We start from the raw sequence: 13363 nt of genomic DNA on the forward strand, positions 1-13363 counted from the left end.
CAGATTAATATAGTTTAGTATTTCTAGTTAATTATGGTGACTAGCCTTTACAGAATTACCACTAAACCACAGTACTATACCATTTAGATGGAAGCGAATTAATAAAGATGACAGTTAGGAGGATATAAAATTCAAGATTAGGCATTTTTAAATATTTGTACAAAGGCAGATTGGTCTTAAATTCATACAAACATAATAGTTGGTTTTGCTGTCTCGGTTGCATAAATTTCCAAGAAGATAATTGTTTAGTACTTGAATTCACAGGCAAACAACGAAAAAAAGCTTGATGAACACTGGCCCATGCTGGAATCCCCCGAAGATGCTAGCCCCAGCCTTACCGAGGCCTCACCTAGTCTCTGAAAGGGAGGAAGCTCAGTTCGCCTTACTGCTGCAAAGAAAGCTGCAGTTAAGTTTTCACAAACGAAATCCAATTTTCTGGCAGTCTGAAACACTGCAAATTTCTATTAGTGGGGGGTATAAGCTACCGGCAGTGGCAACCCTGTGCTATTTAGGGAGAGGAAGAGATGGGCAGTGGAGCTCCAGTACAAACGGGGGCTTAATGCGAAAGGCCAGTGAGAAGGAGCAGGGTGACTGCGACAGTGACCTCATTCCCCTGCCTTTCGGCTGCCCTACAATTACAGGAGAATTAGGCTGAGTCACAGACCCAAAGCCCACTCAACGAGAGCACCACGCTAGCTCACCATGGGGAATAAATCCCTGCCCACGGGTCTAGAGCCGTATCTCACTGTGATTTTTATAGGAGAAAGATCAAACAGTAATTAATGCTTCATTGAATGCTGGAGAAGGCAAAAGGCTGGACATTTGAAAATAGGATGACACGTCTTTCAGGGCTGCAGCAAAATGACAGGAGTTCAGTGCATCAGGACCTAGCTCAGAGCACCCACAGCAACGAGGCCTACCTTGACATGATGACGTTATGATCCCCTACATAAAATAGGAAGTAGAGAAGACAGTAAATTCCTTCCAGCCATTGAAACTTAACAGGGAAGAGTCTGCCTGCATTGCATCTAAATGGATAGAAGGATCTAACGCCCCAAAAGGGAAGAGAAGCTATGAAGGAAAATGGGTTTATTTGCAGATTCATTGCATGCTGCCACCAGGAGCTTGCTGTCCTTCAGGGATAGTTATCACAAACGAGCTTACTCACGTCCCATAGCCATTCTTGAAAGGATGAAATTCTGTACAGCATCTCTGCAAGTGGGACTTCATTCCCAGGGTCACTTTGTCCTTTTTAACAAGAAAAGCTGGTCTCCCACTGACAACCGGCAGTTCTATGCTCTGGTTAAGAATACAGATTAGTGGAAAAACATTTTCCAGGGCATTAAGGCATTCTTAAGTGCTTTGCACTCCCTTTTTCTCCCTTTCTTTAAAGAAAAAAAAAAAAAAAAAAAAGAGGGGGTTCAAAACCATATGGATGACAGAAACACTCAAAGGTGAGGTGATTCTAGTAGAGTCATTTGGGGAAAAAAACTCAGTAGAAGAGTTAGGAACAGAATCCAGACTGCCCAATGCTTCATCACATGGTCAGTGCTTTAGTGAAAAGGCTAGAGGGGGAAAGAAACATTTTTTTTGTACCTGCAAGGGGGGAATTTTCTTGTAGCAGTTTTAGTGACAATAGCTTTTGGAACCCTTAAAACACTCACATTACATTTCAGTATTAATGCACCCGTGTCATTCTACAGAACTATGTAAAGTTACACCAATACCTACTATTTTTGTTAACTAGATTTGACTTGTCAGGACTTGACTACTATGACTGAACAGACATGGGCCTGCTAAATTTAAATTCTGTTCTCTGTATCGGAGAAAGCTTCACTTTAAAAAAAAAAAAATGGCATAGTTCCATTTTCTCCCCTCAGAGACACACAGACAAATTTTACCTGTAAGAATCCAGACAGAAATGTATTTTCCATTGAAAGCGCTGATTTGGAATAAATACTGAGCCAGGATCCCTTTGATCTCTAATTCCAGCACGAGTCACTGCATGGACTAAACACACCTACTGTATTTAAGGGTAAAGGGGGATCCAATCCTATTATACATCATCACTTCCTCCAACAGCTCTGTTCTCTGTGTTAATGAGCCATTGTAAAAACCAGTAAATTTTCTTGCCCACGTGAAGAGGACTAAGTTAATTCTTCCCTGGCATTCCTCCTTTTAGTACAGGCTCTGTGAGCTGTCACATATTTCAATCAATGTTGCTCTCTCCTTACATAGCCAAACCCCCACACACACATCAAAGGAAACAAAACTGGGTTTGTAATGCAGTGGCACACCTGTGTATTGATAACTGTATGATACAGAACTTTATCTGAAGTTTACCCGTTCACAAAGGCTGTGTAATTTCTATTCAGATTCATGAAACCATTTAAGATTGGGAAATCAAAACATTTGGCTTGTCCACAGCACCAAAAGATTTGTGAAGTTACACGGAATTTAGGCTCAGGCTGTAATGCCAGGTTTTGCTTTTGATTGTATTTCAGTGCAAATTCAGAATAAATCCACTGAAACTAGCATCAGATTGAAGATTAAGCTTGGAGCCCCATTACTAACAGCAGCAATGCAAGCCATCCGTTTGATCACACACAGCTAAATCCTTCTCTAAAGCAATGCACCAATGCACTAAACCACTAAACCAATGGTGGTTTCCAGACAGAAAAAGCCAAAAAAAGGTTTCTCCAGTGAGAACAAGCTCCAAAATGCAGCAGCGGGCTTATTTTTGAAGCCATGACACAGAAAGCAGACGCGACTGGGTTCAGTCCCAAAATCTACTTGGAAGGAGATTCAAATTAACAATCTTTTGGGGGAAGCGGGATACATCGACTCCAGCAGAACGCTTCCAAATTGAGTCCAGTAACCATCACGTCACGTGTAGATGAGTTAGAGTGTGGAAATGCTGGAACAAAAGGCTGAAGAAAGGCATCATCTGTGATTCACTTTCACACAGTAACAAGGCAACTAGCCCATGCTCTGTGTCATTAACAAGCAGGGCGCATCATTAATGGGCGCAGAGCACCATTCCCTCCGAGCTCTCTTGATGCTCTCGTTATTGAAGTAGATCCAGAGGCAGCGTTGATGTCATTTTTGTACGTGGATCAACACCACTCACAGCAAGTAAAACAGAAGAGAAAGATTCTCACACATGCTAAGTTTTTTAAACAAATGCTAACCGTTTCATTTTTAAAAGGCTTTTGAAACTAAGCACCTTGTTAAGCCAGTCATGGTACAAGTATATGCCTCCCAGTTGCCACTTTCTGCAACAGTAGGTAAAAAAAAAAGTCACCGAATCGTTCGGACATTTTCACAAACATCTAGCACGACCTGTACAATCCAGGTAACACGCTAGCAGGCACTGTTAGATCACCTTTGCTGTTTTCAAGCCTACTTTGAAGCAGAAAGATCCAATAAAAACTGTTTCTAGAGTAGGTGACAGCCAGGTTATGAAACACCATACACATTACTACTTTGGCATCAAAGCCAAATCCCACCCTCCTAAATGACTCCTCCTTAATCAGCAGGCACGGGCATCTCTAGGTCACTAGCTACAGTCATTCACCTCTAACCCCAAACTAAGGCATTTGAACATTATCTTTGAAATGCAGTAATCTATGAGTGCGCCAAGCTATCGCCATACTACGATGATCTTATTTTCCCCTCCTGTTTTAAACATATACTAATAAAGTGGAGATGTGTTCCTTCACTTCAGATGCAAGGGTGGGAGGTACATGCACAGAATTTGAGAAAAACGCAACCAGGACAATGCCAGCACGTGAAAGCAGCCGGAGAGCACTCACGCAAAACGTAACTGCAGACAGTAAAACACAGAAAATACCCTATAGAAGCCAGGCATATGGCTGGGTAGAGCAGAACAAGTGTGAAAACTGGTTTAAAAGCACAGCCGTGGACTATACGATTTCCCTGTGTTTTGCTGACAAGGAAAAATCAGTGTTGTCCCATTTACTACCTTTTGTTACCGTTGATTACCATTTATTACTTATTGGTTCTGGGAACAAGATAATTTTTAATTCAGAGAGGTCACAAGGCTGCAGAAGAACTTCAGTTAGTCTAAACCACATACAGATAACATACCATTACGTTTTTAAACTTTTTTTTTTTTTTAAACAGACCAAACTAGAAGAAATCTCTTTCCTTCTTGTAGAAATAAAGAGGCCGGTCTTAAACATTAAGATGGAGACTTAAACGGTAAAGAACAACATCCTGTGAATATTTCTAGCAAACTAAAAAAAAAAATTTAGTCACAGAAGAGAATATACAGGAAGCCAACATGAGACCTGGCAGAATCACCACAAAAGCCTAACCACAAAAAAAGCAGCTGTTGAGCTGCATGCGGGTGCAGTGCTTTCTTTAGCTACAAGCCCAGCACTCAAACTGCATTACTGCAACAAAAGCCTATGATTACAGATGATGAAGAGCTAGAAATAACTTGTTTCTGTGTTTGTTTTCACCTCAGCCCCAAATTGCAAGAGTCTTCAGAGATTATTTGGGTTTAAGATCAGAGGTATTGGGGCAGGGGGTTGCTCCCAGACCTACTCAACGCTTAAGCTGCGCTCTGAAAGTCTGGTTTTTCGTCTTCACAAAGTCCGAAGCTTCCCACCATGAGTCACAAGAGGAATCAAAAGGTAAATTCAAAATATACACAGAAAGTCCTGTGGTACTCTTGCAACAGAGGAAGCTGTTCTTTGAAGAGCACAGCACAGATCCTGGCCCAAGTTTCTCTGAAACTCTAACCACAACATGAGGTGGTGATTTTTTTCTCTCCACCACATCCAATCTAGTTCATCTGCGAATTCATTATTTTAATTAGAATTCAGGGTTAATAGTTAGCCAAAGATAAAGTTCAGAATAAATTGCTAACTGGCACAGCTAAGACAGCTATTGCAAATCAGTCATAACATATCTTAGCCCTCCCTGGTTGCTCCCATTACAAGCCAGTTTAACTAAGGCACACACACAGCTTTATCTACTTAAATATTTAACAAAGTACAGCCCCAATCCCACTGTGGGGCACTGTTAGAAAGCAGGATCAAAGGGAAACGTCCTCCTCTCCTTCCAAAACTTCTCCTACATTACTACAACCCAGAAGTCCCAGTTTCTAGCTATACCCCGGAAAAAAAATGAAATAAATCAGACATTTGTTAGAGTGCTCCAGATATTCATGTATATCATAAATGCATGTCTTTGCAGGAGCATTTTAGAAGCAAAGATTGCATCAGTTATAGAAAAATGTCTGACACCCAAACATTATCCTTGCAGTGCTCAATTTGCACAGCTCCAAGCAGTGCAGCTTTCCAACCAACAGTTATAAGGGATGTATATTTTTGTTATACAGCCAAGTTTTTTCGCATTAGACAATTGTGTCCGTTCTTCACAAAGACGACTTACATCCTCTCAGTACAAGTAAAAAAAGTCTTTTCAAGACTGGGTCTCAGGTTTCACCAGAGTGAGCATCTAACATCAAACTTCACATCTTGTAAGGGGTATCCAAAAATCCCTACTACCAGGCTGCATGACTGCTTTGGAAGCAGTAAGGAACACTAAATTTCAGTGAAAAGCCACATTGAAACATAACTACCCCTTTAAAACATAAAAAGAAAAGCAGAAATACCAGAATTAAAAATATATATATATGGCTTTACACAGAGACTGCATTATTACCAGCTCTGTAACCAATTGAAACACGGACAGAAGTCTAGCATGCTGGTTACATTCTTCTATAGGGATAAAAAAATTATTTGTTTTTTATTGGGTCTATGCGTAACATTTGCATCTTGTTACCAGTGATATTTTAGCTTTAAAAGTTTTCAGACATTCCTCCAGGGCTTATCTTAAGCACATTTTTATTAAGTTCCCTTTAAAAAAAATGAGATCCAGTTAGTTTTGACACGCATTGCCTTCGACAATGATAATCTTTGTCCTTTCCAGCTGCAGCAAATTTAAGATAATCTCTTTTTCAAGTGGACTTTATTAATCTTCCAAATGAAATACCATCCTGAGGTAAAACAATTATTTCCAGTTCAACCCTTAGTAACAGTTAAGTCTCTGCTGGAAAAGACGACTAACATCTGGCAGACTCAATATCTGCACCAATTAAGAACAATTTTGAAACCATAATATACAAATCTATTCAAGTGTTCAGACTAAAGCTCTGCACAGACAGATCAGCAGCCTTCTTGCAGCTAAAAGAAGAAAGAAAGAAAAAAAAAAAAAAAGAGAGACAGGAGAGCAGGGAACGCCTGCAGAAGGTTTTCAGCAAGTCAGCAGCCTCCGGCTGGCCACCCGCAGCAGGATTTGGGCTGTCGTAACGCCCAGCGATGCGCTCAGATCTTCAGGAGAGATCTCCGTGCAAGGCGGGAAGGTGAGGCACCTCGCCCGAAGGAGCCGCCTCTCGGCGGGTCTGGGTGCTGGCCTCGGCATCACCGCCTGACGTCTTCCACATGCACGTGTTTCGACGTCCTGCCTTCGCCAGAAGACAGACTGTCAGCGCTTCAGCCTCAACCGGCAATGTAACTTGACTAATTGGGAGGGGGAAGAAAAAAGCACATTTGTTTCCCCCTTCCCATAACCAAGGAGATTTAAATACCTGGGTGCACGCTTACCAGCAGAACCACAGGACGTCATCTTTCATTCCAGATGCTGAGGCTCCATTCAGCTCAGCTGCCCGAAGCCTAAACGAAGGACCCCAAAGCACGCACGTGCCAGGGACATGTAGTTCTACGACCACAGCCCGTGCTGGTTTCACATCCCCAACCACCCTTCAGAAAGCAGATTTTTTCTTCTAAACAACCTAAACACACCACAGCAACCCCAAGTCCCTCGCAGGGCAGCGGCACAGTCGCATGCCTGAAATGAAACCTGCTTATCCCCCTCCGTGAGGCTGGCTACCATGGATGGAGGGATGGCTAAATCCAAGATTCAAACACCAGTCATTTAAAAACCCACAACTGTTTAATCTCACCTCAAAAGAGGTGAAGTAGTATAGAATCACAGAATTGTTTAGGTTGGAAAAGACCTTCAAGACAGTTGATCTAGAAAATCAGATAGATTAGATTAGAAATAGACAGCCTTGTCTAGAAAAAGAGACACTTCACCTGTGTGCTTCAACTTACAAAAATCCAACACTTGCCTCCATCTTCAGATAACTGTCCCTGGAAGTATTTTTTTATTGATCTAGCTTGACTGCAAAGAAAGCAGACAATTTTACCTTTTCTTGTTAAAAGGGCAGGAACAGATAAAAAGTTACACGGGATTTGGAATCAGATCTATGGCCCAAAGCTCTTCTAAATGCTAGCATAGTTTGAAAAAACACAAAAAGAAAATGAATTTAAAGTTCATTTTTCCTATAAATCTCTTCCAATTGCTAACTCCCACATCTGAAGTAATAATCCGCAGTGTAAAATCACGATCATTACTTAAAAAATATTATAAGATTAAGACAACATGTTAAGTAGAAAAAGATTCACATTTATATACCATTTGCATAAAATAACATTATCTGGGGGAAAAAAAAAAAAAAGAGCAATTTTGGTCTGAAATATCTGCTGGGCTCCTCAGGGGGACATCTTCCCTTTTGTACTGCAGATACAAACAAAAACGTGGGTAAAATATGATCTAGGTGCTCTACTGACCACGCACTCTAGTATTTTTTAGTCCTCAGGACTCCAAAGCAGTTTCTTGTGTTAGGTTGGCCAAGAAAAACGATTTGGGGGGATGGAACAAAGGAGTTGAACATATTTTCCTAAAATGAAGCTGTTGGTAATCCCAAAACTTGCACACAGAGAATTTCATTGGAAAGAACACCTTAGATGATCTTCCACTATTATTTTTTAAGAGTAGCAGTAAAGCTACCTTTAAAAGAAAGGAAACACAAAGGATGCTTTCACCTCTGAATTTCCACCATTGCATTTTTCAATTCACAAGTATGACATCGCTGAGTTTGTGTCTTCAACAACAGACACGTCACATGAGAGCTGTATGTCTTTGAAACCAAGTAGTCACTTGAGCAGTATTCATTGACTTAGCGATGTAATCATCTGCCTGGTGTTTTCCCGGTAGCCAAATATTTCAAACAAGAAACATTTGCTAGCTGTGACCTCCCTAATTGAGTGGTCATCCTGGAAAGGAAAAAAAAAGCCTCCGTTGTTTTAGGAAATAAATGTACCTTATCGCTATCTGCTAAAGCATTCTTGCGTATCAAGTTGGTGGCTTATTGGTCAGGTTACAAGGCCCGATTGCTTCAGAAAGGCTGCTGCGTTCTGCCGGTTCTCGAGCTAAGCAGAACGGTGATTTTCTCGGTGTGAAACAGCAGCAGCAGCATACAAAACCACTCACGTACACCTAGCCAACGCGGCGTTTCCAACACAAAGATATCTGCAACCTGGAGCAGCGCCGTTTCAAAGGACCACCCGCCTGTTTATAGACACGCGTACATCTTTGCGAGAGTCAGCGTTGGAAACTTGTGCACGCACCTAACTTTCTGCAGGCCCTAACAGCACCGTCAGGAGACCGGCACAAGGCTTATTTTCCACTCGGAGCTCATTTCCCTAAATAAAACTCGATCATCAAAGGGTTCACAGCAAGATAAGGTAAACCCAAAATGCGTATTTATGTACACGTACGCACACACAAACATTCCCTGCAAAAACAAACAAGAAAACATCGGTACCAATCTTTACAGGATTGCTGACAAACACTGCAACACCCCATTAGCTCATGATAATGAAATCAAACTGACTAATCTACTCCGACTGCGAGAATTAAATTTAAAACAGCACAGCGTTACTCCGTAGGCAGGCAAAAGTGTGCTCAAGGCCACGAATGAAAAAGCCAATCTAGCCCAAAAGAGCTCAACACGCGATGCCCATCTGACCAGTGAAGGTCACAGAAGAGTGGAATAATCATTCCAATTACCTAGTAAGGAACGTACCGTAAAAGGCACACCGCAGATAGAATGCTAGCGTGAACCGTGTCGATATGTATTAAGCAAATTTTATTTTCAAGCATCAGGAGAAAAACCTGTTTCAAGAGCAGGAAGGGTGGCGAGAGGAAGGTTTGCGATTGCCTACAAAGAGGCCTCCTTTGCTCCACTGAATTTATTTGGTTTATGCAATTCCCACGAGTGTGCAAGCACTCACACCGGAATACAGACTCTGGGGTGAAATTTGCTGTACACAAGCGAATGAAAGCAGAATAGACAGAATCAACTATGTATCAGTAGAAAGACTGAACTTAAATGGCCCACAAGCTTCCTCTTCCCTAAAAAAAAAAAAAAAAATCTCATATCCATTAAAAAGAAGAAGTATCCCCAGCTTTTGGCAACATAACCCACACCCAACACAATCTTCCTTAACCAAACCGCCACCAAGCGCAACTTCCTCTGAAGAACCGCTACCCACATCTCCTTGGTACCAACCGTAAAAACAAAAACAACCCTGTGCCACGATGGCATCTACTATTCCAGACTGAAAAAAAAAGAGGTCAACTTCTTTTTCCACCCAGATTCAGAAGGTGCTCCGGCCAGAAAGTGCAGAGCAATGGAGGCACGCAAGCTTTAAGAAGATGCACTGAAAGTAAGCAGTACTTTAGTTAACAAATAGGCCAGAAATTACTACTTGAACAGCACTTGCCTGCCTATCAAGCCTCTCTAAACCGAGCTAAGTCACAAGAAGAGGTCTGTTATAAAAGCCGATGACTAGAGGTATGCAAAGAGCACACTGCAGTCCTGTTAACCTGGACAGAAGAAATTCAGCTACGCTTCACAGGCCACAGAGTCCAGAAATGCCAGTGCCTCCAAAAAAAATAAGAAAGGATTACATTTGTTCTGCAGGAAAAAAACAAAAACCACAAGCCTGGGACAGGAAGAGACGCATTTTAAGCCTAAAGATGACAAAACTCCAAAACGGGAGTGCCCACGCCGGCCCCAAATGACAGGCAGCTCGTCAGACAATGCAGGAATCTCCCTGCAGAATCCCAACTACCTTTTTTTTTTTTTCTTCCCTCTGGCCTCCATCTCTGCCACAGCTAGGTTGAGCAGGCAAATACAGCAAACCGACGGGAACGCTACCCATCACCCGGGGCGGGGGAGAAGAACACCGGGTTAAAACCCAGAGCTTCCCAAAACACTAAGACAAACCTCCAGATTACCAGGGTTTATAAAGGCTTGTTGGTAGGGCCTTTGTTTTGACTAATTCAGAGGAATGTCTTGGAGTGCAAACCTTCCCCTGCAGTATTTGCAACCCAAATATTGCAGCACTGAGCTAATTTCAGCGAGCTGACACACGAAATCGACTACTGGAGTGATTAGTCCAGAAAATTAAGGCAAGCTAAATTTAGGAATAACGATGCAATGCAATACAAATTTCCCTTCATAAAGGATTTTTTAAATTTTTTTTTTTTTTTCAGTCAAGCTGACAACGCTCCTTTTTAACACCAAGGCTCTCCACCCTTCCAGGGAAGGACCCTATGGGTTTCTGGACACCAAGCTGAGGTGCAAACCCCCCCCCACCCCGAGGAAGAGCCCCCCCCAAACCCAGGGGAGCATCCTCCCCGGGGAGGGAGCCCCGGGCCGGGGGGAGGCCGGGCCCCACGGCTCTCCCCACCTTCCCCAACCACCTCCGCCGCCCCGAGGAGGGCCTCGCCCGTTTCCCCGCACTGCAGGAGCGGGCGGCCCGCACCCCCACCCCCCCCACCCCGCAGGCTCCCGGCCCCCCGCAGCCGCTCACTTTCTCTTGTACTCATCCCGCTCCCGCTTGACTTTGGCCAGCACGTTGTAGAGGGCGCGGATCTCGGGGGTGATGGTGTCGATCTGTACCCCGACGCCATCCGGATGGATCCAGGAGACCCCGGGCCCCTGCACGGTCTCCAAGCCGCCGCCGCCGGTCCGCCGCACCTGGGTGTAGCTCCAGATGGTGCCGGGCAACCGGCTGTAGTGGGGCGGGGAGGCGAGGGGAGCGGCGGCCAGCCCGTGGCCGGGGCCCGGCGGCGGCAGCAGCGGGAGGGTCCCGGAGTCGGTCTGCACGGCCTGGTCGCGGGAGAAGGTCTTGTAGCGCAGGCGGCGGTCGCGTTCGCTCTGCTGGGCCGCCAGCTGCTTCTCCAGCAGCCGGTTGCGCCGTTCCAGCTCATGGACCTTGGCCAGGAAGCAGCGGAACCGCACGTTCAGCCCCTTCAGCAGGTGGATGTTGGAGCCCAGGTCGTTACGAAGAGCCGCCGTTACCGGCGGGCCCCCCGCCGCCGCCGCCGCCGCTACCGCCGGGCTGCCGGGGCCGCCGGCACCGCCGGGCCCCAGCGGGCAGGAGGCGGCCGCCGCGCCGGGGGAGAAGACGCGGGCCATCTCCCCGAAGAGCAGCGAGTTCATCGCCCGGCGGCCGCCTCAGCCCTGAGGGGAGGTGAGGGGAGCGGGGGGGGGGGGCTGCGGCCGGAAGCGGCGGTTCAACGGTCGCCGCGGCTGAGGCGGAGTGACCGTTGGGGAGCGCGCGGGCCGCCAACGGCCGCCGGGGCAGGCGCTGAGGAGAGAAGGGAGAACCGGGACCGATGCCGCCGCCGCCTCCCCGCGCTCCTGCGGCTGCCGCCGCCGCCGCCCGGGCACTGAGCGGCCGCCGGTGCGGGGCGGGCCCGGCTCCGCCTCACCGCGCCCCCGGCGCCAGGGGCTGCGGGCAGCGCTGCCGCCAGGCCCCGCCCCGCCCGCCAGGCCCCGCCCCGCCCGGCCACGCCCCTTCCCCACAGCCTCGTCCTGCCCCGTAGCCACGCCCCCTCCCCAGAACCCCGCCCCAGTCCCCGCCCCCCTCCCGCAAGCCACGCCCCCGCCGCGGGTCCCTCCACGTGTCCCAGCGAGGCCCCGCCGGGGCGGGGGGGGGGGGGCAGGAATTTGGGGGGTTTTGGCGCGGATTTGGGGGGGGTGACGGGGTGCAACAGGGCTCCCGATCCCTCAGCGCGCCCCCAGATTAATTGGCTAACGTAAAATCCATGAGGAAGCCTCGCCCTGCCCTGTGAAACGCTCCCGGCCCCTGCCTTTGTATCGCGGGGAAGTCACCTAATTGATACGATCAAATTATAAGGGGTGAATTTTGTTATCCAAACGCAGGGTCCTGCCTAAGAGCTAAATAACATTGGCATTATAATAATTAAGTTATTAAATAAGCGTTTCCCAACTGCTGCTCCTGGACCTCTGAGCCACTCGGCAATCAAAGGATATTGTTTAATTGAATTACGTGATTACTCCGTTGCACCGCCGCGGATCGGCGTGATGCTTTGCGGGCGAGCGAAGCGCATGGGAGACTCTCAGGGACGCCGGTGTAAAGCTGTAGTAACGCCACTAGCTCCAACAGGTTTTGAAACAAAAATACGGCGCTTTGCCAGGTAATATTTACATTAACCTACAAGGGCAGCAGAATCCACTCGCTGAAGCTCCATCAGCGCCTGCGAGCCGCGCTCGGCACCGTAACCGAGGGCTCTTCCAAGGGCTCTGTTCATGTGTTACAAGCATGTGCTTTCCCGGCACCTCCTGGAAAAAAAAAAATAGAGGTACTGGGTGGAGGCACTTTATTAAAAGGGTGACTCAAAGAAACACCTGAAAAGATTATCTCTCCCTGAGCACAAACACACTTTAGCCTCATTTAGGTAGCCTGTAACCTGTCTTCGTTGCTGAGGTTATGGGAAAACACCTTTAATACCTTGGCCATCAGGGCACGGCCGTAACTGCTGATGCTGGGTACCATCGATACATCAAAGAAAAAAAATTGCAGCTCACTGGGAAACGTTTCCATGGCGTGTACCCCCCTGCAGAGTCACAGCAATGCTTGCAAAAAGCAAGAATAGCCTAAAAGTGCCAAGGAGGAGGTGACGATCAGGGGCAGAAGCCAACCAAGAGCACGTTTCTCCCAGATCTGGGTAATTTTCCATTTTTTAGGCACACGGCACCCTCGCTGGCAGGCAGCGATGCTGGAAAGAGCCGGGTGATTTCAGAAACCACCGAAACCGCATGGTCAACAGCTGGGAAAATCCTGGTGAACAACAAGAGATTATTTTATTTTTTTCCCTTAAGGAAGCAGGAAACCATCAGAGGGAGCGATAAACCGGCCGCTTAATTACGGCTTTTGTACCTGGCCGGCGAGACGATGCATATCACGATCGCTCGTTAGGCAGCACCCATCGCCTCCGCGGTGAGGCCAGCTTCGCCGCGGCCGGCTCCGAAGGCCGTTAAATCAATGACTCTTGTTCCTAATGGGCTTTGGCCCGGGAGGCGTACGGTCACCACCAGCATCCCGCTCCACCGCTGGGCTACGGTTTCATCCCGGCCCCTGAAAGTGAATCATCCCGCATTAATCGC

The 13363-nt window shown here is 46.6% G+C and overlaps 1 protein-coding gene and 1 long non-coding RNA gene across 2 annotated transcripts in view; both read right to left on the reverse strand.

Moving 5' to 3' along the window:
• Positions 1-11392, reverse strand: part of IFFO2 (intermediate filament family orphan 2) — a 38297-nt gene extending 26905 nt beyond the window's left edge. The window contains exon 1 of the mRNA XM_075721541.1: positions 10761-11392. Within this exon, the coding sequence (XP_075577656.1) occupies positions 10761-11392 (632 nt within the window). The remainder of the gene's footprint in view (positions 1-10760) is intronic.
• A 590-nt stretch (positions 11393-11982) lies between these two features.
• Positions 11983-13282, reverse strand: LOC142594972 (uncharacterized). Its single transcript, XR_012831658.1, has 3 exons — positions 13137-13282; positions 12708-13037; positions 11983-12538 (listed from the first exon to the last, which is right to left on the reverse strand). It is a non-coding gene; the product is annotated as an uncharacterized LOC142594972 (long non-coding RNA).
• Between the last annotated feature and the right edge of the window lie 81 nt (positions 13283-13363).

This window comes from Pelecanus crispus, chromosome 15, assembly GCF_030463565.1.
Source record: "Pelecanus crispus isolate bPelCri1 chromosome 15, bPelCri1.pri, whole genome shotgun sequence".
NCBI classification, from domain to species: Eukaryota; Metazoa; Chordata; class Aves; order Pelecaniformes; family Pelecanidae; genus Pelecanus; species Pelecanus crispus.